At 36.5% G+C, this 16,180-nt stretch overlaps 1 protein-coding gene across 4 annotated transcripts in view; it reads right to left on the minus strand.

Annotated features, from left to right (window-relative positions):
• The window catches only part of LOC136246544 (uncharacterized), a 108,709-nt gene that overhangs the window by 20,299 nt on the left and 72,230 nt on the right, over positions 1–16,180 (minus strand). For 3 of the 4 annotated variants that reach the window (XM_066038042.1, XM_066038043.1, XM_066038041.1), the window contains exons 31-43: positions 14,260–14,545; positions 11,350–11,419; positions 11,223–11,291; positions 10,150–10,285; positions 9,968–10,090; positions 8,165–8,240; positions 6,724–6,832; positions 6,331–6,398; positions 5,917–6,043; positions 5,528–5,619; positions 3,912–4,023; positions 2,173–2,329; positions 1,799–1,880 (exon numbers count right to left, since the gene is read on the minus strand). In XM_066038042.1, the coding sequence (XP_065894114.1) occupies positions 1,799–1,880; positions 2,173–2,329; positions 3,912–4,023; positions 5,528–5,619; positions 5,917–6,043; positions 6,331–6,398; positions 6,724–6,832; positions 8,165–8,240; positions 9,968–10,090; positions 10,150–10,285; positions 11,223–11,291; positions 11,350–11,419; positions 14,260–14,545 (1,507 nt within the window). Of the gene's footprint in view, positions 1–1,798; positions 1,881–2,172; positions 2,330–3,911; positions 4,024–5,527; positions 5,620–5,916; positions 6,044–6,330; positions 6,399–6,723; positions 6,833–8,164; positions 8,241–9,967; positions 10,091–10,149; positions 10,286–11,222; positions 11,292–11,349; positions 11,420–14,259; positions 14,546–16,180 lie in introns of those variants that run through there. The other variant, XR_010696593.1, reaches the window with a different exon arrangement.

The following is a 16,180-nucleotide window of genomic DNA, read 5'->3' on the forward strand; positions in this document are numbered from 1 at the left end:
TTACACTTGTTTGAAGGAATCAGTCAGTCAGTCAGTCAGTCAGTCAGTCAGTCAGTCAGTCAGACAGTCAGTCAGTCAGTCAGTCAGTCAGTCAGTCAGTCAGTCAGTCAGTCAGTCAGTCAGTCAGTCAGTCAGTCAGTCAGTCAGTCAGTCAGTCAGTCAGTCAGTCAGTCAGTCAGTCAGTCAGTCAGTCAGTCAGTCAGTCAGTCACTAAAAAAGATTTTGTTTAGTAATTTTTAAAAATCCATAGCAACTTTTTGAAAGTGTTTTGGGTCAATATGAAGGCCTAGTTGGGCTTATTTTTTCCTAATCTATACTACCTAATCATCATCAGGGAAAGGTGAGGCTGGTTTTTGGGTGATATTTTTTCACATGCCATGACCAAACCTTTGTGGTCCCCTCTATACAATATTCTTGTATTGTACTGTACTATATATATACAAGTTTAAGGAAAATTTAGGAATTTTAAGTTCGATTAGGGATCATAGAAAAAAGTAGGGAAACAAGGGAAGTCGCTTACACCTGCAGATATACTAGTGAAATTTAATCCCTAATTCAAGACCAAGACTGAATTAGGGATTAAATGTTCACTAGTATATCTGCAGGTGTAGGTGACTTCCCTTGTTTCCCTACTTTTTTCTATGATCCCTAATTGAACTTAAAATTCCTAATTTCTCCTTTAACTTGTTTGTTAACTTTTTTTTAACATTGTTATGACTGGTGAAACCACGCAAACCGCATCAAAAGAAAGAAAGGCACCAGAATAAATGTTTCGTCTGAACAGCGCGCGCCCCAAGAATCAATACTTCCTTTGAAATCGCAGTGGTCATTATGTTTCGTTTTCAGCTATGTTCAGCCCGTTACAAAGTGCTACAGATGAAAAAACAGTAGAAGAAGTGCCTCTGCAACAATCCAGTCACCATGAAAATATGACGATTCGTGCACCCCAACTATCAATTACTGCCTCGAAATGCAGCCACCATTATGCTTCGCTTTCAGCTTTTTTCAGCCAGTTACACAGCATTACAAACGAAGAACAGTGTTACAATCGTCTTTGCAATCAATCTAGTAACCACAGAAAAAATGGACGATTACTGTTTACAAACGTACTGTAGGGAAGCCATGCATCGTGCTACCGCGGATCGGCAACTTGAGCTGTCAGCAAAAAGAAATTGGACACAAAGGAGGACAAAGGTAAGTCCATGATGTGTGCATTATACATACTGCGGTATGCCAAAAGGCACGTCTCAGGATGAAGTGATGTCGAACTGTGAAAAAATCAAGCCCATAGACTTAGCCGTTATCGAGTTATGCTTGCCTGAAGGTAGGCAGGCAGGCAGGCAGGCAGGCAGGCAGGCAGGCAGGCAGGCAGGCAGGCAGGCAGGCAGGCAGGCAGGCAGGCAGGCAGGCAGGCAGGCAGGCAGGCAGGCAGGCAGGCAGGCAGGCAGGCAGGCAGGCAGGCAGGCAGGCAGGCAGGCAGGCAGGCAGGCAGGCAGGCAGGCAGGCAGGCAGGCAGGCAGGCAGGCAGGCAGGCAGGCAGGCAGGCAGGCAGGCAGGCAGGCAGGCAGTAGAAAATTCCATTGAATAACTATTTTTTTTAAATTTTCATAACAATTTAATCGAAGCCTTTAGGATTATACTGAAGGCACTTTTGGGCTTTACTGCCAAGGTGCCAGGATGGAGTTGTGAAGCTCATTTGGGGTGAATTTTCTGGCTAGGAGAACCCAAATCTTCATGATCCCTAATGTACAATACTACTGTACTGTATGATAGTATTATTGTTTTGTATGATACTTACGCCCATCTTTTATTATCATCATATAATCCATAATGATCATGTGATACTCCAGCAGATATTACCACTATTGGTATGGGAAGACCTGTGGATAATAAATGAGTAGTACTGTTGGTGCTTTCTAGTGTTTACCAAAGGTGGTACCTAAGTGACCATCAATCCTGACTTACACAAACAGTTGTAATTATTGACCGTACATATGACTTGTGGTTATGTTTATGATGCTAACACTGAACAAGAGTAATAATGATTAACCATGGGTACTGGGTAGGAAAAGCCAGATTAACCAAGATATAGACAATACTGGTTAATAACGGGGTTTTTTTCATTCATATTGGTTCACACAACCACCATTATACTTGTGTAGTCATTCTTACCCCAACCAACTATTAGATAGAATAACATCTGTTGGAAGAATCCCTTGTAGAATGGTTTAACAAACATTGCAAATACCATCATCCCTTCACACAGTGACCAAGAAAACACAGCCAGGAAGAGGTAGTGTAGTAGTGTTGTGACAAATATACAACCAGGCTAAAAGGTATTACACATGCAAATTCACTGCATTTAATAAGCAAACAAAATCACATGTGCATTGCATGCAGATAATGTATGGAGGTATGGATTTGTCATTTGCATACAGTACTCATTATGTACAAAACACATGAAATCATCCACAATAATGGCTAACATTTACAGAAAGCGCAGCTGAGGTTGAACTTGGATACCGAATAATTATATCATAATATGATTGGCTAAGTGAAATCCAATACAGTTAGTGATATATAACATGCATAATAATTCATAATGGCTATAACCATGCATAGCTTATTTCTACAGCTTGTTTATTTATACTTTCCCTGACTGATTTTGCGTGCAAGCCTCTGGAAAATTGTAGAAATTACCTTTTGAGTTGGAAAATCTGTTCACCAGTCTGACAAAATAGCATGGGTACATAACCATCTGTAATTTGTAGTATTGTAGCCTACTAAAGTTACTAACACTTTTATGTAGGTCTTGTTAGGATGCATGCTGGCCTCTGGTTAACCATTGTCTTTTCTGTCCATTGATACATTTATGTTATAAATTGTTCTCCCCCACTAATCAACCCTATGAGAGTGAGCAACGTACCCTTGAAAATATTATCTGAAGTGTTGGGAATATACAAGGCATGTTTTGTACACAGTATGATTAGACAATGTATAATATGCACTAGTCTACACTATTTTTAGTGTAAATCTTGTATGCATTGCAACAAACTTTAAGAATGGAAACTACAGTGTATGTGATTGGGTTTTCACCTAGATGGCCATGTTTACAATATTTTTGCTTCATTCCTCACCACCATACTCATCCATGCACGCACGCTACACAAACATGTATGCACACTGCACACTGCTCACAACACACACACAAACTACACACATACACACACACTAGGGACCCGCCGATTATACTCATTATTTTACCTATTATGCTATGCTGCACTGCTCAAAATTTTGCCTTTTATGCTAAAATTAATGCTCAATATTTACCTATTATGCTCAAATTATGCTGAATATTTACACCTCAGTTCCATGTTTTTCTAGTAAATTACACTTTTATATGGGAAAACAGTAAGTTGCTGAAGTACAGACTCTAAATCCTTGCTTGTTAAAATGCATTTCACAGAAAAGATCGATATACTCTAATAGAACAGTCAACTGTCTGATTATTTCCTGACTATTCTATTAGGGTATATCGATCTTTTTCTGTGATATATATTTTGATAAGCAAGAATTTATGGTAATGCACAAGTGTTGTGCCTATCATGCTAGCATTATGCTCAATGCTTTCAGACACCTATTATGCTCATTATTATGCCAGCATAATCGGCGGGTCCCTAACACACACACACACACACACACACACACACACACACACACACACACACACACACACACACACACACACACACACACACACACACGCATACACACACTGCACACATACACACACACACACACACACACACACACACACACGCACACACACACACACACACAAACACACACACACACACGCACACACACACACAGTATGCACATGCATTATATACAATTGTACACAGACTTACTCTGTTGTTTTTAGCAGTTTCTACTGCACTGACAAAGGCTATTAACCCAAGAAGGAGGGCAATGGAGAGGTTTAAATGTACTAAATAATGCTTGCCACTAAATGCTTTTTTCCTAAAGAAAACATAAAAAACAGTATAATAATTATTATACACCAATCTTTCCAGCAATAAGTGGTTTTTATGATAATTATATAGGAATTATGAAGCAAGCACTAGAGCTTTAACAGTAAGAAAACCTGCACTTTGCACAATTCTATTCAAATTTGAGATTCTTTTATATAACAGTGAGAAACTCTATTAGAATAGCCATCCCACCGTACTCTAACAAACCAGTCTTACACTAGTATTTTAAAAATTGTTAATTTAAAAGTAAAGTAGGGATTTATGCAAAAAAAGTAGTGAAATAAGAAATGAATGATGGTGTTACAGCATAGCTAGTGGAAGTCCCTACTTTGGCATTGAACAGAATAATAATAGCTAATGTGCCAAAGTAGGGACTTTCCCACTGAGCTATGCTGTAACACCATCATTCAATTCTTGTTTCACTACTTTTTCTGCATAAATCCCTACTTCACTTTTAAATTAACAAAATACTAGTTTGTTAAGTTTTTTGTTGTAACACAGTTAGCTACAATGTAACTTGTATTAGTCCACTTGTATTTTCCGCATCTGTAGGTATGTGAAAGGCAGATACCAAGAAGACAAGCAGCCTGATTGAAGATAAAAGAAAGACAAGGCGCAGAGGACCTACACTCGTTGGAACCCCAAAAGGCACATCCCACTGGTGAGTTTGTTATTGTGACGTAAAATGGTGACAATATGCTGCTTTGTTTGGCCTCTAGCCTTGCGACTGTGATCAGTGAGGCAGTGAGGCAGTCAGTGAGACTAAAGTTCAAGTTTTAACGATTTAAAAAAATTCTATATCTGGTCACCTGTAACTGTTTTGTTATATGTAATACTGTAGTATGTATTATATGGACTTGTAATATTCTGTAAAGGTCCTTTTTGTCGCATAAAATGTTTCTAGGATGAGTTTTGAAGGTGGAATTTTGGGTGGCGTGTGAAATATTTCACCGCAATCCCTACTTAAATGGTACTACTGTACCGTTTGATACTCTTAGCAACCAGCTTAAAGAATATAAGACTATTAAATCAAACACCAATGTTATATAGCAATAAAATGATGTAACCGGTCAAAAGATGGTGACATATTTTGGAAATAGCAGGAATTTTTCAAAAGCATAGTTTGTGAGCTGATATGAATTATGGTAAGAATTGCAACTCACTCAACTCACTACCATGAGTCTTTGATATATACGTATGTAAAATATTTCTATGCATTATTGTAAGAGTACCATAATTGATTGTTTGTTCTGTTTAGACTATGCTGTTAATAACTTTGTTGTGGTTATTGTTATGAAAACAAAAACACGACAAACTTGAGCTCCTTAGTTTACATTGAGTGTTTAGATTCATGGTTACCAGGTAGTTCTATGTATTGGATGGCTGGTAAGACACGATTTAACAATATGACCAGCAGTCACTGAGAATTTTGCAGTTGTATAGATTAAGTTTAAATATAAGAGAAACATGCAATTTAATAAAACTCCACTCACCTCCATACTATTATAGTTGTGATGGTCACTATTAGACACACAATGGATATACCACATCCAATATAGCTGACTATACGAAGTGACAGGGATCCCTAAATGTAGAGGAAACACATGAATCCTATCTTTATCACAATACACAGAATTGTCCTATCAACAAAATGTGAAGGGTATCAACTTGCACATATTTTGGTATTGATTAGGCTAGAGATAGAAGATCAGCATAATTATAAAGTCACCACATAATGAAATCGAACAAATTATATGCTCAGCAAGAATGTTACTGTAACAGTACAGTGTTAAGTGTTGAGAGTGACACATGTACAGTACATACACATGCTACAGTTTGATAAAACTTCACACAAAGAGTACCATCAATGCTAAGAACTTACCTGTCCTTTTTCACTACTCACAAGTACAGTAAAACTTGTTAGATGTGTAGTATTACACAACACAGGTAGACCTGGACTACTATCCTGTATGATACCCTCAGTAGACCATCCTCCGACTGTTTGGTTACTGTGTATCATACAAGAACATTTTCAAAGTACACTATTATCAATTATATACTGTATGTCTTGGGTTTTATATACTGTACTTATTGGCAAAGTGTGTGGTGTGATTTTTAATTTAAAACTGATGGTAGTGTATTACACTGTAACTGGTATGTACCAGTTTTACTGGCAGCAAGCTAAGACAAAGATATGGTAGCATTTTATTCAGCATACATTATAACTTACTGACTAAAATACCACACAATTACAATCATTTTAGAGTATTTTTGTTATGAATGAACTATTACTTACTTTAAGTTTGTCAATTCAAAATCCCAAAAAACACATTGAAAAATGGCTAGACGACTGCCATTCATAAACTGTGGAAGATATAAAGGATAAAAAAACTAAACCAATTGATACAGTACCTATGTACTATTATATAGTTGTAGTTCAAAGTGTTGTTAGCAATGAAATGTACAAATCTTTCAATACCAGGTATACAACATTATGGTACATTGTGACACAATAAATGTTATAGTACTGTAGTATGCATTTGTAGCAAAACACCGAACTGATGATAGTGTTTTTTTTAATCAGAGCAGTAGTGCTAATTATGTAGCTTATCAAATATTGAAATTTGAATGAGTAAAAATGAACACTTCAGTGTGCTACCACACACAACATCAAAGTACACAATCTTACTTCATTAAACTTCAACAAAACAGTGCTGTTGGTTGGTAGTTGTATGAAACCAATTGAGATTTGACTGGATATAATTTTACTACCAGCAAATTTATCATCATCTCTAGAACTACAGTAAGTACAAAGGCATAGTTGAAAGTGTGAACTACTGTAACACCAGTGACATTATTATGTACAGGGGAATCTAATAGGATCCTGACTCCACTAAACAACTTTGATACCTCTAGCAAAATCTAATAATTCAATGAAGATATTCTAATAGAGCTGCATAAGAGCCTTAGCAGATAGGTATTAAGGGAATATTATTCATCGAGTACATATTTGTTTCTTGTACTTAATTATGATAGATAAGCACACGTGGATGAACATGAAGCTCTGGCAAGAAGCGTAGCTGTGCAAAATAAATATCAGTAAAGTTTTGTCAGTAGTAAAGACACCAAATCATATGCAATCCATGGCTAACAATATCTTCCATCTTGTCCTTCATTAAACTTACCAAGCAAAATGGTCTTCTACTTTATAGAACTTTATCTTTATAAATGTAATATAATACATAGAAACTGTACATGTGTTCAAAAATATTAGAGGGTACACATGGACTGCATCATATCGCACTACCCCAAGACAGTGGATCCAAAATATTCATAACAAGGTTTTTCCATTAGAAACATGTGCTTAGCAAATTATTTTTAATGACAATAACTATATTTTTGCAAAGATATAAGGAGTCATCCATGATTGTTATTCACAAGTGTACAGAGAATACCGTTTGCATTTACTTCCTCCCTGCTATATACCCAATATGCACATAGCATACTATCAAAAAGTGTTGATGCATAAAATTAATAATCAGTGTTAATTAATTTTTAGTTCTGTCTGCTTCATCTTCTGTACTTATCAGAACATAGAAATTTGACAGAATGTTGATTATTATACCGTAGTCTTGTGCACACCAATTGGCTGTGTAGCCAGTTCATGAAGCAGTCTATTGTACTGGTTGTGAATTACGTAGCTTCCACCACTTTATATATTTTAATGAAACACGAAAGCTGAATAACTCTACATTTTACAAAGTGTACAGATGAACCCCTCACATTCTAGTGTACTCTTGTGTGAAAATGATGAAAATAATGAGTGATTCTTAAGTAGACACACCTAACAACCAGATTCTATGGTACTACATTGTGCAGCTCATTAATTTAAAAATCAATTATTTTCTCAGATGTACAGATTAAATGCCATTTTTTGACAATTATATAACAGATGTACAACTGGAGAGTTTGTAGATATATTACTCTACAAGTGAAGAAAATCTATTAATGGCTAATGCCATCTTCTCTAAATACATGAAAAAGACTACTTTCTCTTCAGGTATTTGAAACATTTTCTTTTGATGAAGAAAGTATGTATGATTGTGAGTTTGTATCAAGTGAGTTAATACCTTTCCCTTGGTGACTCATCTTGGAGGTATTGTTGTAAGTTGTCAGCAATAAAATTTACAATCGTTGCTCTAGTGCCTAAAAGATAATCAAAGTAACATGCAAATACCGTGAATGTACAGTATTTCATTAAGGTAGGCAGTGTATGATGCATTAGTTTTCTGTACATACTGTAAATCCACAATATACAGTACCTGTAGCAAACCTTATAGACTACAGTCTGCATTTGTGTAGATAAGTTGTGTCAATACTAAAAGACTAATACTAAAGTTCTATTCCAAGTTATATGAGTGCCGCAAGTTTTAAACTATGCTATATGCCTTCTAGTAATTGCCTCTAAAGCTGCAGAAGAAAACAGATGCAAATAATTAAAACTGTATTTCAGGAATAACTCCAGAAACAATAGGATATAATTTTGGGAATGATGGGAGAATAAAAAAACAATTTGCTAATAAAGGGCCATATAAGGATATTCTGCAAGTCAGTAAGAGTGTAACCAGTATTGTGTAAACATCCATACTCATGCATTTACTGTATTTACCATGCTTCATATTTTGTAATATTTTAAAAACATCACTTTAATTGCTCGTGTTATATAAATAACTTGAAGGCACTCAGCCCCTATGCTTTATCAGGATCTTGTCTCTGCAACTTGTGCTTCACTATGTTATAGTAAGACATCTGCCTTGGTTTTCATTGCGTCATTCTGACACCTCCTCCTCAGATGTTTTTTCATACTTCCAAGATGCTATTTTGGAGTGTCTTACTGTTTTAGAAAATGGTCAGCCAGCAGTGAAAAGGACATCATAACTATGCCTTGTGCCATGCTAGTGACTGTGTCACACAGGATGCATGGGAAAGCTCCGCTCGAAAATTTACTTTCCTCTCAAGGCTTAGTCGCTGAAACGACACTTTTATTTGTGATACACACTGCTTCTGCTATCAACAAGAATTGCATGAGTTTGAGTAAGAGAAATCTGTGAAACATTAGCAACAGTAGCTACTGTAAGTTGTATCATGATTGGAGTACTGGATGCCTGAGTATCCTTGCAAATATTCAAGGCAAGTCTATACCACAACAGAGAATCAACAGTGGATTAGCATCACCGTGCATCATGTAAACGAAGTGAAATTGGAGAAAGACAGCTAGCAAAATTACCATATAATGGTGATGGCTTGTCGTGTCATGGCAACACAGCCCATTTTCTAGGAAAGTAAGACACCAATACCTGCCTTGGCACTCAAGTTTACCATCTGGCACTGGAATAGGGTGCATGGTAAAGAACATGCTGGTTTGGTTGTGCTATTGTTTTGTTTACAACATTCAGCAGTTAACAATAAATTCTTGTGTGGATATCCGGCCTAATTAACTAATGTAGTTAGCTGAGAGTCTTTTAGTACTAAGAGACTTGTGGTGGAGTCTCTTCATGAAATAGAAACTTCTACCGTAAATCTGGAAAAAAATTGTCATCAAAAAATTTTCGTCGCTGGCTGTATCAACGTAAATTAAAATGACAAATTATTTAACTATACGAATAATTCGCACATGCAAATAGTAATGTTAGGTATTCTGTCAATTTTTTTCATTGATTATGCCAGCAACGAAAATATGTTGCATTGAAATTTAAATAGACAAAAATTTTCTATGCCAAAATTTTCCTGATTTAAGGTGTTTCAATCAAACTTTGAAGCATTGCTAACATACCATTTTCTAATCATAAAAAGTACAATAATTGCAAAGCTGCTTAATACTTCATATCAAATGTAGAGTAGGGCATATAGGTATATGTTTACATGTAGAATACCTTCCACGTTTCTCTGATGTATGATGGCACCAGCAGGTATAGTGACCTGAGTATCACCAACTGGCGGAAACACTATATCATTTATCAACTCTTTTTCTACTGGTGGTAACTGAGCATTGAGAACTACATGAAACAGAAGGAATGACTACAGTAATAATAATAATAATACATCTGCAACACACCGATGTTCTGTCTCTCAATAGTCCTACTAGTTTCATTGGTAGCATTAGTAGAAATAGCTGTAGTGAGGACATCACCAACTGCTATGGCAAAGTTTTCAGTGTTTTGTAACAAATCTTCACCAACTGATAACTGCATCTGGATAATTGGAAGTAACATATAAGCTTGTACCAAATGTACAATAGGTCAGCAAAAGCACCAAATGTGACTGGGCCTGCAATAATAGGGCATGTGGGAACATGATTTTTGCCTACTTTTTCACACTTTCATCACTCATAACATTTTTTACCATTACACTATGGTATTGCAATTTTTAGCTCTTAGTCAACATTTAATTGGCATCATGATGCAAGTTACAGACTGCAAAAATACTATTCCAGTACTGAGATATGACCTGAAGAGTGATGGATTGTAGTTTGTGCCCACATGCCCTGTTTTCGCAGGCCCAGTCACAAATATTATTCTAGCATAATATAATAGTTTTCAAGACTTTTGATTAAATGTGCAATGTGTACACCAAAATAACAGCACAATTTGATTCCTTGAATGCAAACACTTAATTGCTAAATTGCATTAAAAAATATTCTTATAGTTCAAACCTAATTAATCACACACAGTTGTGGGTGGCTGATGCTAAGTTTCCTACTATATGCACCAGGAGATCTAAGGGGATGGGAGGAAGGAAAAGAAGAATGCATTGGATGAACTAGGCCAAATAATGGCTGTTCAGGGCTCATAAATTAACATGAAAACAAAGTTTCCGAACATGTCTACATCCAACATGGAGTAGTACAGTCATATACAGCCTTATTCTCAGGTTGGCCAGAGCTGCTTCAAGGCACAGGATTGCTTGTTCAGGTAACCATCAGGTCACCATCAGGTTAAGAAAAGTAGCTAGTAATAGCCATGGATGAATTATATAGTATTATTCACATGTAGCTTTGTGTGTATGAGGAACATCAAACCTGCTGTACATGTCATACGAGATAAGACAAGTTTTTTAGACCCATTCACATGCACACAATTATAATACACACTTCCTTGCTGCACAACTTTCAACATCACAATGTCTCACATTTCCAGCCTCTTCATAAGATATCATATTTGAAGTTTCCAGCATATTGTCAATGGTGGAGGAGATGTTCTGTATGTACATGAAAAATTGCTGTGGAATTCATAATTGTGCCTTTGTAGTGTCTTACCTGCAGTACAGGCTCAAGATTTTCAGCAGTGGTGTTCTCCATGATCTCTCTGCTAGCAATTGACATGACACTGTACAGAAATTAATGTTGATTATGCTGCTTAGAAAATTTAACTATCATAAATCTGCAGAGTTTACAGTGCATGTACGTGCACATGCATGCATACAGTACACAATGAATAAAAGAAACATAGTGAGAATTTCCATGAAAATGGATAAAAAGGTAACTATGCCTAGAAAGCCTAGGTATTGTAGCTTTGGATAATGATAGTGACCATACATACAATAAGTTGTAATTCATATACAGTGTAACCTGTCTATAGTAGTCACCTTGGGAACAGATACTGTATATCTGGTTTTTATGTACAGGTGGCCGTTATAGGGAAAACCTGCATAAGGTGGTCAGCAGCATTTAGTGGCTATAACTATTATTAATGAATAATTGTGACCGGCCTGCAAAAATAAGGCATGTGGGCACATAAAATTTGTCTAATTTTCAAGCTTTCATGGCATATTCCTTTTAATACCATTAAGCAATGATCATGAAATTTTCAGCACTTATTAACCATTTAATTGGCTTTATAATGCAAGTTAAGGAATGTAGATACTGACTGTATTCCAGTACTGAGAAATGACCCGTTGTGTGACAGAGTGTAGTTTGTGGCCACATGCCCCATTTTCGTAGGCCCAATCACAATTGTTATTAAGAGACTCGCGCCAACCATTCGTTTTAGTACAGAAAGGGCAAGTTGAGCTTGCTGTGAATGTTGGTTATAGCTATTGAATACATTTAAGCAATGAAGCCTGATAGGTCATATAGCATTCATTGAAAGACAGGAGGTATGATAATTGTGCATTAATTGAAATGGTGTCTGGTGCCAGACAATTGGCTTAACAAGCCACCATAAAAGGTAGTGATCACTATACGAAGGATGAAGTTATGTATGCAGTGATTCATAGGCGAATTCTTGGTTGGCCGTTATACACGTTTGACAGGTGACCGCTAAATGCAGACCACAATGCATACATACGTATCAGAAAATACTTGGGACCTCGTGACCATGGCCGTTATGCAAAGATGATCATTTAATTCAGGTGACCACAACAAAGGTTCCACTGTACTACGTAATTATGTGCATACTACAGAAATCAGATGGTGGATGAGTTCTCTGACTACAACTTATAATGACTAAGCACATTGCATGTGTCAGGAGGTAATAATCAAACTGGGCATCTCAAATAATGATGGATACTAGCTATGTACACAAGCTATGTACATTCTATGACATATACCATACTTCGCTTTATTTTCGTGCAAAAATTTTTTTGGGATAAAACTTTTCGTGTAAAACTATTTTTGCATGATTTAAGTGTAGAATGTTGTATTAGAGTAGTTTGATCTTATGTAAAATATTCAAGTAAGCACTTTTCATGCAAGCTTTGCATACAAAACTATTTTACAATGAAAAAGGTAAAAATATAGTAGGATCATATGTAACCGGGCCTGCAAAAACAGGGCATGTGGGCACAAACTACACCCAATCACTCTATAGGTCATATCTCAGTATTGGAAATGTATATTTCCATTCTGTAACTTGCATCATGATGCCAATTAAATGTATACTAAGAGATGAAATTTGCAAAGCCATAGCATAATGGTACAAAATGTTATGAGTGATGAACATGTGAAAAAGTAGGCAAAAATATGTTCCCACATGCCCTATTATCGCAGGCCTGGTCACATATGGCAGAACTTCAATACACAGCTGAAAGCATGGATTATGGGGCGTAAGCTCCCCTTCAGTCTGCTGAGGGTGGCTAAGCCCCCCTTGGAATGATGCCTTGCTGAAATCATCGCTTTTTGGAGTGGGGCTGAAAACCATGAAAAAATTCTTAAATACCCTAATATAGAACAGTTAAAGTACAGGTATTTTTTAAAATGTGTTCCTAAAAGTTGCCTAAAAAGAAGAAAAAAAAGCCTTAAGCAGGAATCGAACCACTGACCTCTCTTACTTGATAGTTGGTGTTTTACCACTGTACCAGTGTTTCTAGGTGTCTATAGGCTGTTTATAATTGCTTTGTCTGTAGTATAAAGAGTTTTTGCAAATCTCCTTTGTAAATACATATGACTTAAAACTTGGTGTTTCAGTTGAAATGCTTAAAATTGTGCTCATAAATTAGTTCTAGTGAGCTATGAGATATTGGAAAACCTAGAATGGCAACAGGATTCCCCACTGCCAAAGATTCTAAACTCCAACTATTTCCTCTGCCACTCAAACATAAATGAGATACTTTTAATCTGAGTATTTAACCTGTATCTTGTTTTACAATGCCATTTGAAAAGATTAACTGGCACTGATAAAATTAATATTGTAATGCTATGATTACACCTGCATCAGCATAATAAATACATAATAAGCTAGAGTGCTATAATACTAGCATAATAGGTGGATGTTTCAAACTATGGTGGATGTAGGTGGATGTTTCAAACTATGGAGCTTAATTCCATGTAAATAGATCAATGCTGCATAATCAAGCAGTCAGTGGAAACTGCAACAAATTACTCATAAGCATTGTGCATAGCTCTTTGGATTGATAGAACAGACATTTTGTGGTGAAATACTCTAATAGAGCATTCACTGATTAAAACGTACCAAGATAGTTGTAAGTAACATTGTTAATGTCTAAGTATATAGTAATACATAGTGGAAACACTGAAGAGCATAATACTTGAAAAAATTGCAAAATTCCAGAAAGCATTTTGTACAAATATTTGACACAGGCCTAGCTAGCTATGATATTGACGACAAAAAAGTTATGAGGCATGAAAATTTACAGAAATTTATTTTACCTAATATGGTACTTGTATGCAAATACATTGCCTGATTTTACTAATCCTGCTATAACTTGCCTTATCAAACTGCTAAGCACACTGTTAGAGGTGTTAAGATCATTTGGTACAAGAGGTCTACCAGATGTGTTAGTTAGTATTGTTAACTCCTCACTGATAATTTGTACTTCATTAATATCAAATATAACAGTGAGATCCATTGTGTCATTATTAGTGTTGTTCCTTAAGATCTCTGCTGATTGGATAGCTCGATCATTTAGCGACACTAGCTCCATATTTCTACACTGAGTAACATCAATATTGTCATCATATTGACCATTCTGTAAGCAATTCCTTGAGGCTAACCCTATAACATGTACAGAAAAAAAAGTGTATGGCAAATGATTGCTTCAAATAAATATGACTGTCTACCATTACTATAGGTAATCACACACATTTGAGTGCAATTTTGACTGCTACAAGTACAATTATTCCATAATTGCACAAAAATGTGTGTGATTCGCCTCGTGCAATTTTGACTGTTACTATTATAATTATTTCCTAATTGCACTCAAATGTGTGTGACTGCCTACTAATCACATAGTGATCACCCTTAATGCTTTGTAGTACACATCTATCCAGTTCTAGCTATGTGGCCATTAACTTCCAGGTGATTGCAGCATTCTTCCAGCACTTAAAAGGTTTCTTGGTGTGATGATTTAACAAAGCATCATTTGTGGTTGCACTTAAAAGGCTTCACGTGTCAGCAATATTTGGGCTATAATACTCAAAATATCTACATTTGTTGCACTTAAAAGGCTTCTATTGTCAGCTTATTTGATTGGCTATATGTGACCGGATTTCACATAACAAGGCTTCCACACACACAAAATCAAACTTACGATTTTACCAGAAATGGATTGCTGGTCTAATACACTATCATATTTCACACTGTACTTCCTTCAGCACTGACAAGTCTGGTTTCTGTAGCAGCTTTCTTCCGACCCTGTCAAAGCCACGAGTGTGAGATTGGCACCATTAAATGGCCATGGCTTTGTGATAATGGTGTGTAGTGAGCTGGGACTTCACAGAGAGCTCGCCAATAGTGTTCTCAGTCAATTTGGAGTAATTTGAGGGCCATGGAGGGCCATGGAGAGCCCAAACTTGGCCTCTGGATTCCAATCGTCTTCTTACTCCATCTTATACCCGTATATTAAGACCACCGTCCACCCCCACCCTCCCACCCTATTACTACCATCCCGCTCGAAAAAAGTGGGATGGTACCCGCTCGAAAAAAGCTGCTCAAAACAGGGCAAATTTTGGGTATCAGAAATGTATACACCCACTCAGTGATAGCTAGTGAACAGATGAACAATTGGTGCAAATTTTGTTTGCACAGCTGTAGGCACTGGGAAGTTATTACACAATGATTCCTTAAAATCGCCATATCTCCTAACAAAGCTTTGTGCGTCGAAGCCTTGTTTTGTCAAATTCAGTCACATATTCATAACATCACTTTCTTGTTGCGCTTAAAAGGCTTCTGTTATTCTGCTATTTAATGGCTACTTTACAGTGCAATTACAGAAACAAGGCCATAGGATTTGGGATTAATTGCACTCCTACTGCAGTGTATTGGGACTAAAGTATGGCAAACTAAATCACTATGTGATTAATATCTATTATGCATCAGACCTATGTTAGGGTCCGCAACACGAAAAATCGATATCCTCCAATCAACTACCTAACTATTGTCATGTGTTAGGCTAAGTGTAACTTGAATAACACCAGCATGGCAGCCAAGTTTGTCACTTTCTTCTGGTAGAAAACGATACAAATATCTTAAAATCAAGTGATTTTTCATTGCAGCAGTTCGTAGGGTTATTCGTATGCCACGATATTCACTCTCAACATTGTTCAAGTAGTCTATCATCAACTCAAAGTATTGGTGGTTTGATTATATTGGTCAGTTTCCGGTGGCAGCACGATATGTGCAGCTTTTTGG

Source organism: Dysidea avara, chromosome 2, assembly GCF_963678975.1.
Source record: "Dysidea avara chromosome 2, odDysAvar1.4, whole genome shotgun sequence".
Taxonomy (NCBI): Eukaryota; Metazoa; Porifera; class Demospongiae; order Dictyoceratida; family Dysideidae; genus Dysidea; species Dysidea avara.